The 14,998-nt window shown below is 43.0% G+C and overlaps 1 protein-coding gene across 2 annotated transcripts in view; it reads right to left on the reverse strand.

Annotated features, from left to right (window-relative positions):
• LOC127580696 (sushi, von Willebrand factor type A, EGF and pentraxin domain-containing protein 1-like) overlaps nucleotides 1-14,998 on the reverse strand; it is a 61,424-nt gene that overhangs the window by 10,200 nt on the left and 36,226 nt on the right. For both annotated transcript variants that reach the window (XM_052034455.1, XM_052034454.1), the window contains exons 11-12: nucleotides 12,300-12,485; nucleotides 2,635-2,664 (exon numbers count right to left, since the gene is read on the reverse strand). In XM_052034455.1, the coding sequence (XP_051890415.1) occupies nucleotides 2,635-2,664; nucleotides 12,300-12,485 (216 nt within the window). The remainder of the gene's footprint in view (nucleotides 1-2,634; nucleotides 2,665-12,299; nucleotides 12,486-14,998) is intronic.

Genomic DNA, 14,998 nt, shown 5'->3' on the forward strand with positions numbered 1-14,998 from the left:
ACATGATGTCCCAACTCTTGCACTTAATGCCCTGATTGATGAAGGCAAGCATGTCATATTCCTTCTTCACCACCCCGTCTACTTATGTCACCACTTTCAGAGAACTATGTACTTGTACCCCTAGGTCATGGTGGGCCGAAGGGCCTGTTTTGTGCTGTATGGTTCTATGGTCTCTCTGCTCTACAACACCGTGCCATGCACTGGATATGTCCTGCCCTCTTGATCTTTACCATGTTCTTCCTGATGGGCCTAAAGTAGGAAAAACACCAAGTTGCAAATTTATATCAACCACATAAAGTCCTCCCACAGTTAGAATTTCTGTAAAGATGCCAGAAAAATTAAGCACACTGTCCTCATTACCCAAGGAACAGGGGCACAAACTTCCCAGAGACAGCAAAAATGTGGATACCATTAAGGCACTCTGTATCCAATATGCCAACCAGATAAACATAAATGGACTGCATAATATTCAAATATCATTACTGCACATTTACTTATAAACACATTTAAATTTCAAATTACACTAACAAATTATTTCCATTGCCAGTTATAAGCAGGGAGCGATTTTGCAATCACAAGATACACCTACGTAACAAAATCTGCTCTCTACTAGAACAGCAGGGAGTTGACATAAGTGGTCCAGATACTGATTATGGTATTAATGCATACAATAACTAGCTTCACAATGTGTACATCTATATATTCATTCAAAAAAAAGTTGAAGGTGGGTCTTCAGGCCAACCCCACGAGTACATAGATTCATCAAGAGCAAATCAATGGATAATGAGAACTGAGCGTATTCAGAAACTCAGTAAATATTAGTGCTCAGTTCAGAACAGCGCACAATAATCCACATCTTATTCACTCTGGGGGTGAAGGACATGTCCAGCCTGACCTGTCAGACATGTCGTTCTGCTCTGCATTTTGCAACTCCTACATCCTTTTGACAAAGCCCCTGGGATAAACTTGGGTCTTGTCTCACAAATATTGATTGAGTTTTTGAGGAAGTGAAGATGATTGATGGTGATAGGCCAGTGGATGTTGTCTACATGGACTTTACTAAAGCATTTGTCAAGGCTTCTCATGGCAAGCTGGTCCAGAAGATCAAGTTACATGGATCCATAGTGACTTGGTAGGTAGGATTCAAAATTTGCTCGATCATAGAAGACAGGGATAGTGGCGGAGGGCTGTTATTCTAACTGGAAGTCTGTGAACAGTGGTGTTATGCAAGGATCAGTACTAGGACCTCTGTAAAATGGTAACGATTTGGATGAAAATGTAGGTGGTCTAATTAGTAAATCTGCAGATGACAAAAATTGGTGGAGTTTTGAAAATGCATGAGGTGATGCATTTCAGGAGGTCAATTGTAAGAGGAAAGTATACGGTAAATGGCAGGAGCATTAAGAGCAATAATATACAGAGGGATCTTGGGGTGGAAGTCCACAGCTGCCTGAATAAGTCCATAGCTCCTGAAAGTGGCCACACAAGATAGGGTGGTAAAGGTGGCGTATGGCATGCTTGCCTTCATCAGCTGGGGCGCTGAGTATAAAAGTGGCCAAGTCACGTATTAGCTGTATAAAACTTTGGTTAGGCCATATTTGGAATATAGTGTGGTGACCAGAACTGGAGAGTATAGTAAGGATGTGGAGGTTTTGGAGGGTGCAGAAGAGATTCACCAGGATGTTGCATGGATTAGAGAGTATTAGCTATAAGAGGAGGTTGGACAAACTTGGGTTGTTCTCTCTGGAGCAGTGGAGGCTGAGGGGGCAACAAAATAGAAGTTTATAAAATAATGAGGGGCATAGACAGATTCTTTTTCCCAGGGTGGAAATGTCAAATACTAGAGGGCATAGGTTTAGGATGAGGGGGGAAAGAGTTTAAAAGAGATTTTTTTTTAATACATGGAGGGTGGTAGGTGCCTGAAATCTGCTGCCAGGGGAGGTGACAGAAGCCAATACGATAGCAACATTTAAGAAGTATTTCGACAGTTACATGAACAGGTAATAGAGGGATACAGAGTACGTGCAGACAGATGAGCTTAGTTAGATTGGCTCATGATCAGTGCAGACATGATGGGCCGAAGAACTTATTCCTCTGCTGTACAGTTCTATTTTCTACTTTAAGCAGAAGTCTGGCACACCCTACAATTCATTCCTTCCACCATGTTGTGACTGCAGTGTTTATCTGTAAAATGCACTGCAATTACTAACCTGGGCTATTTTGACAGCAACTCCAAATCCACCACCTCTACCACCAACAAGGACAAAGGCAGCAGGTTCGTGGGCTCCCCTCTGGACCCACACCACCCTGACTTGGAAATATATAACTGGTCCTTCTTCATTGCTGGGTCACAATCCTGATACTCCCTCCCCAAGCAGAGAGAGTGGGAACACTTTCACCACATAAATATCAGCAAGTCAAGAAGACAACTTATCACCACCTTCAAGGGCAATTGGGGATGGACAATAAATGCTGGCCTTACCACTGGTGCCCTCATCCCAAAAAAACATTCTCACTTACCTCCTTAAACACTTTCAGTTGTTATCACTGTGTAAATATTTGTGCATGATTGAGTTTGTCAATAAAAATGCAGATCCAAGACAAAGGCATGAATTATCCAATCTTCCAACTTACCAATGTTCCTACTTGTGTTATTGTCTGAAGCTGTGAAGTAATAATATTGCAGATTAACATAATAGCAATCATACAACACAAGTGAAAAATAAAAAAAAGCTGCAGAAGCTGGAAATCTAAAATAAAAATAGAAAGTTCTAAGAATACTTAGCAGGTCAGGCAGCATCTGTTGGAAGAGAATCAGAGCTGACGTCTGAGACCCTTCGTCAGAATAGAGAAGAGACAGAAGAAATCACGTTACCTGGACGTAGAGGACATGTCCAGATTGACCGGCTGAGCATGTCCTCCTGCTCTGCATTTTGCAGCTCCTACATTCTTTTACAATGTTCTTTTGTATATTTTTGCACTCTTTAACTACACCTATTGACATTGACCAAATAACCTTGTGTACAACTTATCCCCATGGTCACACCAGTTTCACCTTGTCAGAGACATCTGCCCTTCCCCATTCTTCCTGCAGCTTAATGAGCTTCTTTTGTCTCTTTCCTAGTTCTGATGAAGGGTCTTCGACCCGAAACATTAGCTCCATTTCTCTCCTCACAGAAGCGGCCTGACCTGCCGAGTATTCCCAACATTTTCCGTTTTTATTTTATCATGCAATACAATGCTGAGCCCACAAATGTAATCACAAAGCCTTCCTCCTGACAGCAGACAACATTGCACTCTGCTGGTGCACCATGTGGAAGGGTCCACCAGCTCACTAGCTGGAATGAATTGCCTCAGCCTTCACTGAAAGCCAGTTGCTTCCATGTACAATCCAAAGCAAAGCAAGGATGCCCAGATACTGTAACGTCACATCACTATCCTTGCTGATTTCCTTTTTTCCTTTATGATTAGCAGTAATAGGTTTCATCTGTTTCCCTATGGGACAACCTCAAGCTGAGCCGATTTTTCCCACTAAAAGGTCAGTTTTAGTGATCCAGATTCATTCACTGCCTCTCTCTCGAGTAATTTTATTCAAGTATGGTAGTGAGAGCACTGTAAGCACCTCGCAATATCCTTAGGGCATGAAAGATGCTATAAATATGCAAAATTAACCTTGTTTGAAGAGTATAATCAGAGGAAAAGATGAGCAGATGCACAGAAGCAGAGATGACTTTGGACAAGGAAGCCATTGCACGGATTGTTTCCTTCCTCAGTATACACATTTATTAATACGATGAAGTGACAAATTTGGGGATAGGTGCAGTTGCAGTATGCTGAGTGAACTGGTTGGCTCCACTGACAACCCAGTAAGAACTACTGGTGGAAAACTACAAGGGAAACGAATGGTAAGAGGCAGCTGATGGTGGGTGGGGGAGCTGGGGCAAGAGGTATGTTCCTACAATTGCCTTCTAAATATTTCTTGATTTAATTTAGCCAATAATGTTAGAAATACAAGGTTAACATAAGGATTGATTCAAAAGTTATGGCTTGTTATGGACTGGTGCAGGGTAAAAAAAACACCCATAAGGCACAACCAAGCCACCTGTTTATATTCAATTTGAGAAACTCAAGCTGTAGTCGCGGTGGAGGGGACAAGGAAAATAATAGGAACGCATCACGTGGGTACAAGAGGATAAGGAACTGAAAGTGCAGAAGTCAGACACAAGGCTACTCTGCTGTTTAGTTAGATTGTGATTGAGTTTGTGCCAAGTCCAATTTCTTATCTGGTCCCCACATCCTGTTTCCAAAAACCTTTGCTCAGCCTTGAATCTACCCAATGATTGAGCCCCCACTGGTGCATAGAGGGGGAGAGAGGAATGGGGTAAACAAGTAAAATGAGTGCATTTTGGGAAGGCAAATGAGGGTAGGACTTTCCAACTTAATGGCATCTTTCCTATAGCAGGATGACCAAAACAGAACACAATATTCCAAATGCGGCCTCACCTACACCTTGTACAACTGCAACATAACATCCCAACTTCTATATTCAATGCCCTGACTGATAAACAGTAGGTCCCTGGGAAGTGCTGTAGATCAGCGGGACCTTGGAGTACAAGTACATGGATACCTGAAAGTGGAGTTGCAGGTAGACAGGGTGGTGAAGGAGGCTTTTGCCACACTGGCCTTCAGTCAGAGCATTGAATATAGAAGTTGGCTTGTTATGTTGTGGTTGTTATGGAATCTGTGGTATCCGTGAGGGATAGGGGCCACTTGACACAAGTGATCTGGAAACTGGTCAGAGTACTTATATCGACAACAATAGTACTCAATACATTGGACAAACTTGGAGTTGGACAAACATGGGTTGTTTTCTCTGAAGCATTGGAGGCTGAGGGGAGACCTGATAGAATTTGCAGGGAATGGAAGGATTTGGATCACACGCAGGCAAAAGGGATTAGTGTAATTTGGCATCATGATTAGAGACACTGTAGGCCGAAGGCCTGTTGCTGTGCTGTACTGTTCTACTGATGTAGATACAGTTATTAAAAAGTTCCAGATTGGGCCTTTGTACCCACCTCAAACACACATATTTGTAGATAGCAAGTCAGTGGATAAAGAGGACCAAGTGTAGTTGAAGTTAACCTATTGTTTGCTCTTCTAATTATTTGCTGGCACTATACGTTTCTTGTTTCTCATGAACCAGCACACCCACACCCCTCAGTACACCAACATTTACTCAATACTTAGAAAATATTTTCTTATCTACACTTCCTATCAAACAGAATGACCTCACTTTTCCCTACATCATGCTCCATCTGCAGCCACTTTGTTCATTCACTTAACCTGTCTATCTATGCACCTTTGCAGGCTCACCAAGTACTCTTCACACCTGGTTTTGTACCATCAGGAACCCAAGATGCCAAAATTATGTAAGTAAACTGTAAGCAGCTGATGTCCCGCACAGCTCCATTTTAAGTCTGCTTCTAACATTCTACCTCCACTAGTATACATGGCTAGGCAGTAATCACCTAGGCATAAAAAAACTATGGGTCAAGTGCTAGAAGATGGGAGTAACACAAATGAGTTCCCACTGGTCAGCATGGACGTGGTGGGCTGAATGGCCAGTCTCCATGCTATATGGCTCTATGACACCCAAACCATTATTTTCTATAACCAATTTTCCTGGTATTTTATCAAGTGCCTTTTGAATGTCAAGATATGCACCATCCACAGGTCCAAACATACCACTCTAGCCAGTCACATCCTCAAAAACACACAAAATGCTGGAGGAACTCAGCAGGTCAGGCATCATCTGAGGAGGGAAATGAACAGTCGACGTTTCGGGCCGAGACCCTTCATCAAGACTAACACTGATTCTGCTTATACATTTATTTTCCTTGACAACATGTTACACTATTAATTTATACATTTCCCTAAAATAGACATCAGATTAACTGATCCACAGTTCATTTCTTCTACCTCACTTCCCAAATATGGTGATACATTTGGAACCTTCCAAAGTTCTTGACTATTTTGAAATTAACGGGATTTTGGAAAATCATCACAAAGACATCCACTACTACTGCAGTCCACCTCGTTAACATGCTAGAATTCAAGTTCTTAGGTCTCAAAGACTAGCTGGGTTTCAGGCTAATTTCTTCAGCATTTTCCTTTCCCTGTATTTATTACTTTTATTCCCTCACTCACTATCATGAGATCTACAGTTCCACTCTATATTATCTTTATAATATCCTCCATGGTAAAGACAGATGCAAAATATTTCAAAGCCATCACCTCTTTATTGCCTAGTTATAATGCCTCAATGATCCATTACATATCTATTCGTCACTGCTCTCTCTTTGGAAAACACTGTAGGCACACCAAGTTTTATTCAAAATTCCTTCCCTAAAATTCTTGGTCATCTGCTGCTACTTTCTAAAACTCTCCACACTGCCAAATTTAATAAACTGTTTCACAATATCATAAACCACCTCTTTTAGTCATATACAATGCACTATCGTATTTATTCCTCAATCAGTACAGGACAGGTATGTTGCAGTAAGGACAAGAACAGCAAGGGAAGGGATCCTTGGATTACCAAAGAGGTGGTGAATTTAGTCAAGAAGAAAAAGGAAGTGCAAGTAAGGTTTAGGAAGCTAAAATCAAACAGGGTCCTTGAGGATTATAAAGCTAGCAAAGAACTCAAGAAGGGAATTAGGAGAGCCAGGAGGGGCCATGAAAAGTCCTTGGCAAGCAGGATTTAAGAGAATCTCAAGCAATTGTACACCTACATTAAGAGCAAGAAGATAACTAGGGAGAGGGTAGAACCACTCATGGATAAAGAAGGAATCATGTGCTTGGAGGCAGAGGATATGGAAGAGGTCCTAAATGAGTACTTTGCATCGGTATTTACCAAGGAGAAGGAAGTGGAGGATAGTGAGATCAGTGTACAGCGAGCTAATGTGCTCGGGCATTTTGAGATTAAGAGGTAGTCGAGTCTCTTGAAGAACATTAAGGTGGATGTCCCCAGGTCCTAGTGGGATATACCCCAGATTATTGAGAAAGGCAAGAGATGAGATTGTTGGGGCCTTGGCCAAGATCTTCACGTCCTCTTCAGCTACAGGCGAGATCCTGGAGGATTGGCGAAGTGTTGGCGAGATGTGAGGTGTTGCACCTTGGTAGGACTAATGTCAAGAGGTAGTACACTCGTAACAGCAAGACCCTTAACAGTGTTGAAGAGCAGAGACACCTTGGGGTGCAAGCCTACGGCTCATTGAAAGTGGCTACACAGTTAGATAGCGTGGTTAAGAAGGCTTATGGAATGCTTGCTTTCATTAATCTGGATATTGAGTATAGGAATCAAGTTATCATGCATCTCTACAGGCCACATTTAGCGTATTGCATGCAATTCTGATCACCTCACTATAGGAAGGATGTCGAGGATTTAGAGAGGGAGCAGAGGAAGTTTACTACAATACTGCCTGGATTAGAGGGCATGTGCTATCAGGAGAGACTGGACAAACTTGGGCTCTTTTCTCTGGAGCAGCAGAGGCTGAGGGGTGATCCGTTGGAAGTGTATAGAATTATGAGGGGCGATAGGGTGGACAAGCTATATCTTTTTCCCATTATTGAGCGATCCAATACCAGAGGGCATGCATTAAAGTTGAGGGGGTAGGTTCAGAACAGACGTGAGGGATAAGTTTTCTTTTTACTGAGAGAGTGATGGATGCCTGGAATGCGTTAACTGATAGGGTGGTGGAAGCAAATTCATTGGGGCCTTTTAAGAGGGGCTTCGATGGGCACATGAATGAGAGGAAAATGGAGGGATTAGCTATGTCGGCACAGAATCATGGGCAGAAGGGCCTGTTCTGTTCTATGAGTAGCTAATGTTGTTGTGTTGTTCAAGGAGAAAAAGAGGGATAATCCTGGTAACTATAGACCAGAGAGTCTCACATCAGTAGAAGGGAAGCTATTGCAAGGATTCTTAGAGATAGGATTTAGGAGTATTTGGAGAGCCAAGGCTTAATTAGGGACAGTCAGCAAGGCTTTGTGTGGGGCAAGTCTTGTCTTACTAACATGACTGAGTTTTTTTTTAAATGAGGTGACTGATGAAGTAGAGCTGCGAATGATGTCTGCATAGATTTTAGGAAGGCATTTGACAAGGTCCCTCATCCAGAAGATTAGGATGCATGGGATTAGGGCAGGCACGGTAGTGTCGTGGTTAGTGTAACACTATTACAGAGCCAGCAACCTGGGTTCAATTCCGGCTGTTGTCTGTAAGGAGTTTGTACGTTCTCCCTGTGTCCGTGTGAGTTTCCTTCGGGTGCTCCGGTTTCCTCTCACATTCCAAAGACGTACAGGTTAGGAAGTTGTGGGTGTGCTACGTTGGCACCGGAAGCGTGGCGACACTTATGGGCTGCCCCCAGAACACTCTACGCAAAAGATGCATTTCACTGTGTGTTTCAATGTATATGTGACTGGTAAAGAGATCTTATCCACGCCGACTTGGCCATTTGGATTCAGAATTGACTTGCCCACAGAAGACAGAGGGTAGTCCTCGATGGGACTTATTCTGGCTACAGGTCTGTGACTAATGGTGTTCTGCAGGGATCTGTACTGGGACATCCGCTGCTTGTGATATATACAAATGACCAGGATGAAAACGTAGATGGGTGGGTTAGTAAGTCTGCAGACGATACAATGATTTGTAGCGTTGTGGATAGTGTAGAAGATTGCCAAAGGATATAGCGGAATACAGATCAGTTGCAGATATGGGCGGAGAAATAGCCAGTGGAGTTTAACCCAGCCATATGTAAGGTGTTGCACCTTGGGAGATCAAATGTAAAGGGACACAGAGTTAACGGCAGGACCTTAACAGTGTTGATATACAGAGGGATCTTGGGGTCCAAGTCCATTGCTCTCTGAAAGTGGCTGCACAGGTTGATAGGGTGGGAAATGCTGCGTACGGCACACTTGCCTTTACTAGTTGAGGCATTCAGTTCAAGAGTCAGGAAGTTATGTTGCAGCTTTATAAAACTCTGATGAGGTTGCATTTGGCATATTGCATTCAATTCTCAGCGCCCCATTACAGGAAGGATGTGGAGGCTTTGGAGAGGGCACAGAAGAGGTTTACCAGGATGTTGCCTGGATTAAAGGGCATGTGCTATAAGGAGAGGCTTGCCTTTCAATTCAGATCCAATTCTATGCTCCAGCTTAGGATCTGTTTACTCATGTTGTATGCAGCTCGGTGGTGGGGGTGAAAATTTGTTGTCCTCTCCACATACAATGACACTCTCGCCAACCATCTCATAACCTTTGTTACACTGGAAAGTGATTTTATCCTGATATTTATAATTAAGACTGGGTGGGGATATGATGCGGATGGTGTCTGGAAAACTGGGAAGCTGACATTTTACATCTGAGAAAAGAATGAAGCATTTGTTGCTATTAGACACCCTAATGCATTCAAAAGCATTTGGATACATTTACAACACTATTAAAGTCGTAAAAATAAAACTAAGCTTTAACTTTAAATCTAAAATACTTAAATGCACAAAAACATTCAGCTAAACTACAACAGTTAAAAAAAGCAGCACATTGCATTACCCGAGTCCCTCCCACAGATGCTGACGGTTCCAGCAGAATCTGCTCACTGCAACCCGGGTCGCTGGCACTGTAGAGCTACACTATACCTAGGCCTAGTATAGCTACACTATACTAGGTGACTTGACAGAGGTGTACAGGATGATAAGAGGCATAGATCAAGTGGACAGTCAGAGACGTTTTCCCTAGGGCAACAATGGCTAACACGAGGGGACATAATTTTAAGGATTGGAGGAAGGTATAAGGGGGATCTCAGGGGTAAGTTTTTTCTTTACACAGAGACTGGTGGGTGCATGGAACGCACTGCCTGCAGAGGCTGTGGGCGCAGGTACATTAGGAACATTTAAGAGACTCTTAAATAGACACATGAATGATAGAAAAATGGGGAGCTATGTGGGAGGGAAGGGTTAGATAGATCTTAAGAGCAGGATAAAATGTCAGCATAACATTGTGGGCCAAAGGGCCCGTACTGTGCTGTAGTGTTCTATGAAATGTTGACCTTACTCTCTCAGATGCCTCCCAAGTCGCCAGGCATTTGCTGCATTCTCTGTTTTTATTTCAAAAATGTTTAACACATCTGCTAACTTCTTTGTTTCCTGTTACTAACTAACCAGCCTCGTTTTCTGGAGACCACCACACCTGCCTGAGTTGCCTTCTTCCGATTTACATATCGAGAGAAACTCTTACTGTTTGTTTTGATATTACACACAAATTTTCTCTCAAAATCAATTTTCTCCCTTCCTTTGTGCTTTTTAAATCTTTCCTGCTGGATCTTCAAACTTCCCAGTCTTCTGTTCTACCACCAGCCCTTGCCACTGAATAATGCCCTACATTTTAATTCATCATCTTTGACCTGCTTTGTTAACTGGGATTAATTTATTATTCTCACGTACCGAGGTCAGTGAAAAACTTGTCTTGCATACCAGATCAATTCATTACACAGTGTACTGAAGTGGTACACGGTAAAGCAATACAGAATGCAGAGTGAAGTGTCACAGCTACAGAGAAAGTGCAGTGCAGGTAGACAATAAGGTGCAAGGTCATAACGAGCTGGATTTTGAGGTCAAGAGTCCATTTTATCGTACTAGGGAACCGTTCAATAGTCTTATAACAGCAGGATAGAAGCTGTAGTTGAGCCTGGTGGTATGTGCTCTGAGGCTTTTGTATCTTCTGCCCGATGGGAGAAAGGAGAAGTGGGTGGGTTCTTTGATTATACTGGCTGCTTTACCGATGCAGCGAGAAGCCACAGGGGATCCCTCTTTCTAACTCGGATAAATTCATGCCAAATGTTTACAGACCAGCTGTTTGAATATTTGCCACTGTTCACCTACTGATCTGTCTCTTAACTCATTTTCACAGTTCACCATCGACAACTCCTCCTTCATACCATTGTAACTGCCCTTATTTAAGTCCTGTAATTCAGACGTTTGTGATCTGGGAACAGCCTGTACTGATATAGCTGGCTTTCTTTAAATGAATGATCCGACTGGTGTCAATGATGCAATTTAATATTTTGGTGACAGTTACCCTGCCACAATCAATAACAAACTAACCAAAATCTTAAAGCATGAATGTGTCAACTCCAACCAACCTGCAAAATCTGCTGCCGTAACATTGGACTCCTTGGAGAATTGCTTATCAACAGTGCAGTTCCATCCTGTTGCCCTTACTTCTTCAAAATTAAAACTAATCATTCTCATGTGTAAAACTGCAGTGATCCTGCATGCTGATGCCTCAGAGGAAAACACCAACTACCAGGCTCTCATTTTGCAGAGAATCAATACCACCATTGTTCCCTATAACTGAAGGGTAACCTCCCTACTTTTGTATCCCGTTCCCTTAGCAATAAAACATTGTTAGCTTTCCTAGTTACTTGCTGTACCCGTAAACTTGCATTTCCAAATTATGCACAAGGACACTCTGATCGCTCTACGTCTACGAGCTCTACAATCTCTCACCATTTAGATAACACGCTGCTTTATTTTTCGTGCCAAAATGAACAGTTTCACCTTTTCCCATATCAGACTCCATTGATCAGACCTTTGCCCACTCATTTATCAACACCTCTTTATAGCCACAAGACTACAAGTAGGAACAGGAGTAAACCACTCAGTCCCTCGAACCTGCTCCCCGTTCAGTAGGAACTCCAGCTGTAAATGTGTCTACAGTACATCCACGCCGCATGGGAAATGGGGAAGGTGTGTGCAAACCCATACAGGCGAAGGGGGCATGTGCAAACTCCAACTCTTAACAGCTGAATTTGTGAGCAAACTTTGCAATTATTCCTTCACTCCGTTCATCCAAAACATTTGTTATTTGTTAAAACTGGAGGTCCGAGCGAGACCCCTGAGACATATCACTGCTCACACCTTGGTCACTGAGCCGAAGCATCAACTATTCCCTTCTTCACACATGCCATTTGTATTTCCAGCATCTGCAGTTTTTTCACTTTCAATCTGCGTTTTTGTGATTGTAAACAAAAGCAATGACTGATCTCATTTTGAAATATAACCCATATTTCTTTTACTCTTAAATCACAAAAGTTTAATTTTTAAGGTTTATAGAAGTGAAGAGGAACAGCAAGTACATGGTCACCATGTATTTGCTGTTCCTCTTCACTTCTATAAATGTTTAATCATACTTGTCCTTAAATATAGATCCAATTCTATGCTCCAGCTTAGGATCTGTTTACTCACGTTGTATGCAGCTCGGTGGTGGGGGTGAAAATTTGTTGTCCTCTCCACATACAATGACACTCTCGCCAACCATCTCATAACCTTCGTTACACTGGAAAGTGATTTTATCCTGATATTTATAATTAAGACTGGGTGGGGATATGATGCGGATGGTGTCTGGAAAACTGGGAAGCTGACATTTTACATCTGAGAAAAGAATGAAGCATTTGTTGCTATTAGACACCCTAATGCATTCAAAAGCATTTGGATACATTTACAATACTATTAAAGTCGTAAAAATAAAACTAAGCTTTAATTTTAAATCTAAAATACTAAATGCACAAAAACATTTTGCTAGTTTTGCTAGTAGGAGAACATTTAAACAGTTAAAAAAGCAGCACATTGCATTACCCGAGTCCCTCCCACAGATGCCGACAGTTCGAGCAGAATCCCCACATTGCAACTTTGTGCTCTGTTGCTGACTCTATGGGTCACCCTCCCAGAGCTGCTGAGTGGAAGTTCAACCCTTCCATGTTCACACATGTATGTGAAGGAATCTCATTTACAGGAAACTGCTGACGTTTCCCCAAAACCTAACCTGTTTCTATTCTGTTCATTCTTCACCACTAACATTCAATGCATTCCCCCGAACGGTCAGATGTTTACTGTGCACAACTAATGTAAAACCCTGACACAGTCACGGAGCAATACAGCATGGAAACAGGCTCTTGGGCCCAACAAGTCCACACCAACCACATTGTCCACCAAGCGCATCCCTATTTCCTGTGTTCAGCCCATATCCCTCCATCTTATCTATGCCTCTCATAATTTTAAACATTCAATGTTGCCCGTCATTCTCCTATGTTCCAAGGAATAAAGATCTAGCCTGTCCAACCTCTCCCTATAACTCAGGCCCTCAAGTCCTGGCAACATCCTCGTAAATCTTCTCTACACTCTTTCCAGTTTAACCACGTCGTTCCTATAACAGGGCGACCAAAACTGCACACAGTGCTCCAAGTGCAGCCTCACCAATGACTTATACAACTGCAACATAGAACCATAGAACAATGCAGCACAATACAGGCCCTTCAGCCCACCATGTTGTACTGACCTTTAAACCTCGCCTAAGACTATCTAACCCCTTCCTCCCACATATCCCTCTATTTTAAATTCCTCCATATGCTTACCTAACAATCTCTTGAATTTCACCAATGCACCTGCCTCCACCACCACCCCAGGCAGTGCATTCCATGCACCAACCACTCTCTGGGTAAAAAACCTCCCTCTGATATCTCCTTTGAACTTCCCACCCACTACTTTAAAGCCATGCCCTCTTGTATTGAGCATTGGTGCCCTGGGAAAGAGGTGCTGGCTGTCCACTCTATCTATTCCTCTTAATATTTTGTATACTTCCATCATGTCTCCCCTCATCCTCCTTCTCTCCAAAGAGTAAAGCCCTAGCTCCCTTAGTCTCTCCTCATAATGCATAGCCTCTAAACCAGGCAGCATCCTGGTAAATCTCCTCTGCACCCTTTCCAACACTTCCACATCCTTCCTATAATGAGGCGACCAGAACTGGACACAGTACTCCAAGTGTGGTCTAACCAGAGTTTTGTAGAGCTGCATCATTACCTCGTGGCTCTTAAACTTGATCCCACGACTTATGAAAGCTAACATCCCATAAGCTTTCTTAACTACCCTATCCACCTGTGAGGCAACTTTCAGTGATCTATGGATATGAACCCCCCAGATCCCTCTGCTTCTCCACACTACCCAGAATCCTGCCATTAACCTTGTACTCCGCCTTGGAGTTTGTCCTTCCAAAGTGTACCACCTCACACTTCTCCGGATTGAACTCCATCTGCCACTTCTCAGCACAGCTCTGCATCCTATCGATATCCCGACCTTTGTGTCGTCTGCAAACTTGCTAACCCACCCTTCTACCCCCTCATCCAAGTCATTAATAAATATCACAAAAAGTAGAGGCTTGCGATCCTTGAGGGACACTGCTAGTCACAACCCTCCAATCTGAATGGACTCCCTCCATCACAACCCTCTGCTTTCTACAGGCAAGCCAATTCTGAATCCACACGGCCAAGCCTCCCTGCATCCCATGCCCTCTGACCTTCTGAAGAAGCCTACCATGTGGAACCTTGTCAAACGCCTTACTAAAATCCATGTAGACCACTTCTACTGCACTACCCTCATCAACCTTCCTAGTCACCTCCTCAAAGAATCCTATCAGGCTTATGAGACATGATCTTCCCTTCACAAAGCCATGCTGGCTTTCCCTAATCAGACCATGATTCTCTAAATGCTCATAGATCCTATCTCTAAGAATCCTTTCCAACAGTTTGCCCACCACAGACGTAAGGCTCACTGGTCTGTAATTCCCTGGACAATCCCTACTACCTTTTTTGAATAAGGGGACAACATTTGCCACCCTCCAGTACCAGTCCCATGCACAACGAGGACTCAAAGATCCTAGCCAACGGTTCAGCAATCTCCTCCCTCGCCTCGCGGAGCATCCTGGGGAATATTCCGCCAGACCCCACGGACTTATCTGTCCTAATATTTTCTAACAGGTCCAACACATCCTCTCTCTTGATATCTACATACTCCAGAACATTAACCTTACCAACACTATCCTCAGCTTCATCTAGGCCTCTCTCCTCAGTGAATACTGAAGAGAAGTATTCATTGAGAACCTCACCCACTTC

Source organism: Pristis pectinata, chromosome 20 (assembly GCF_009764475.1).
Source record: "Pristis pectinata isolate sPriPec2 chromosome 20, sPriPec2.1.pri, whole genome shotgun sequence".
Taxonomy (NCBI): Eukaryota; Metazoa; Chordata; class Chondrichthyes; order Rhinopristiformes; family Pristidae; genus Pristis; species Pristis pectinata.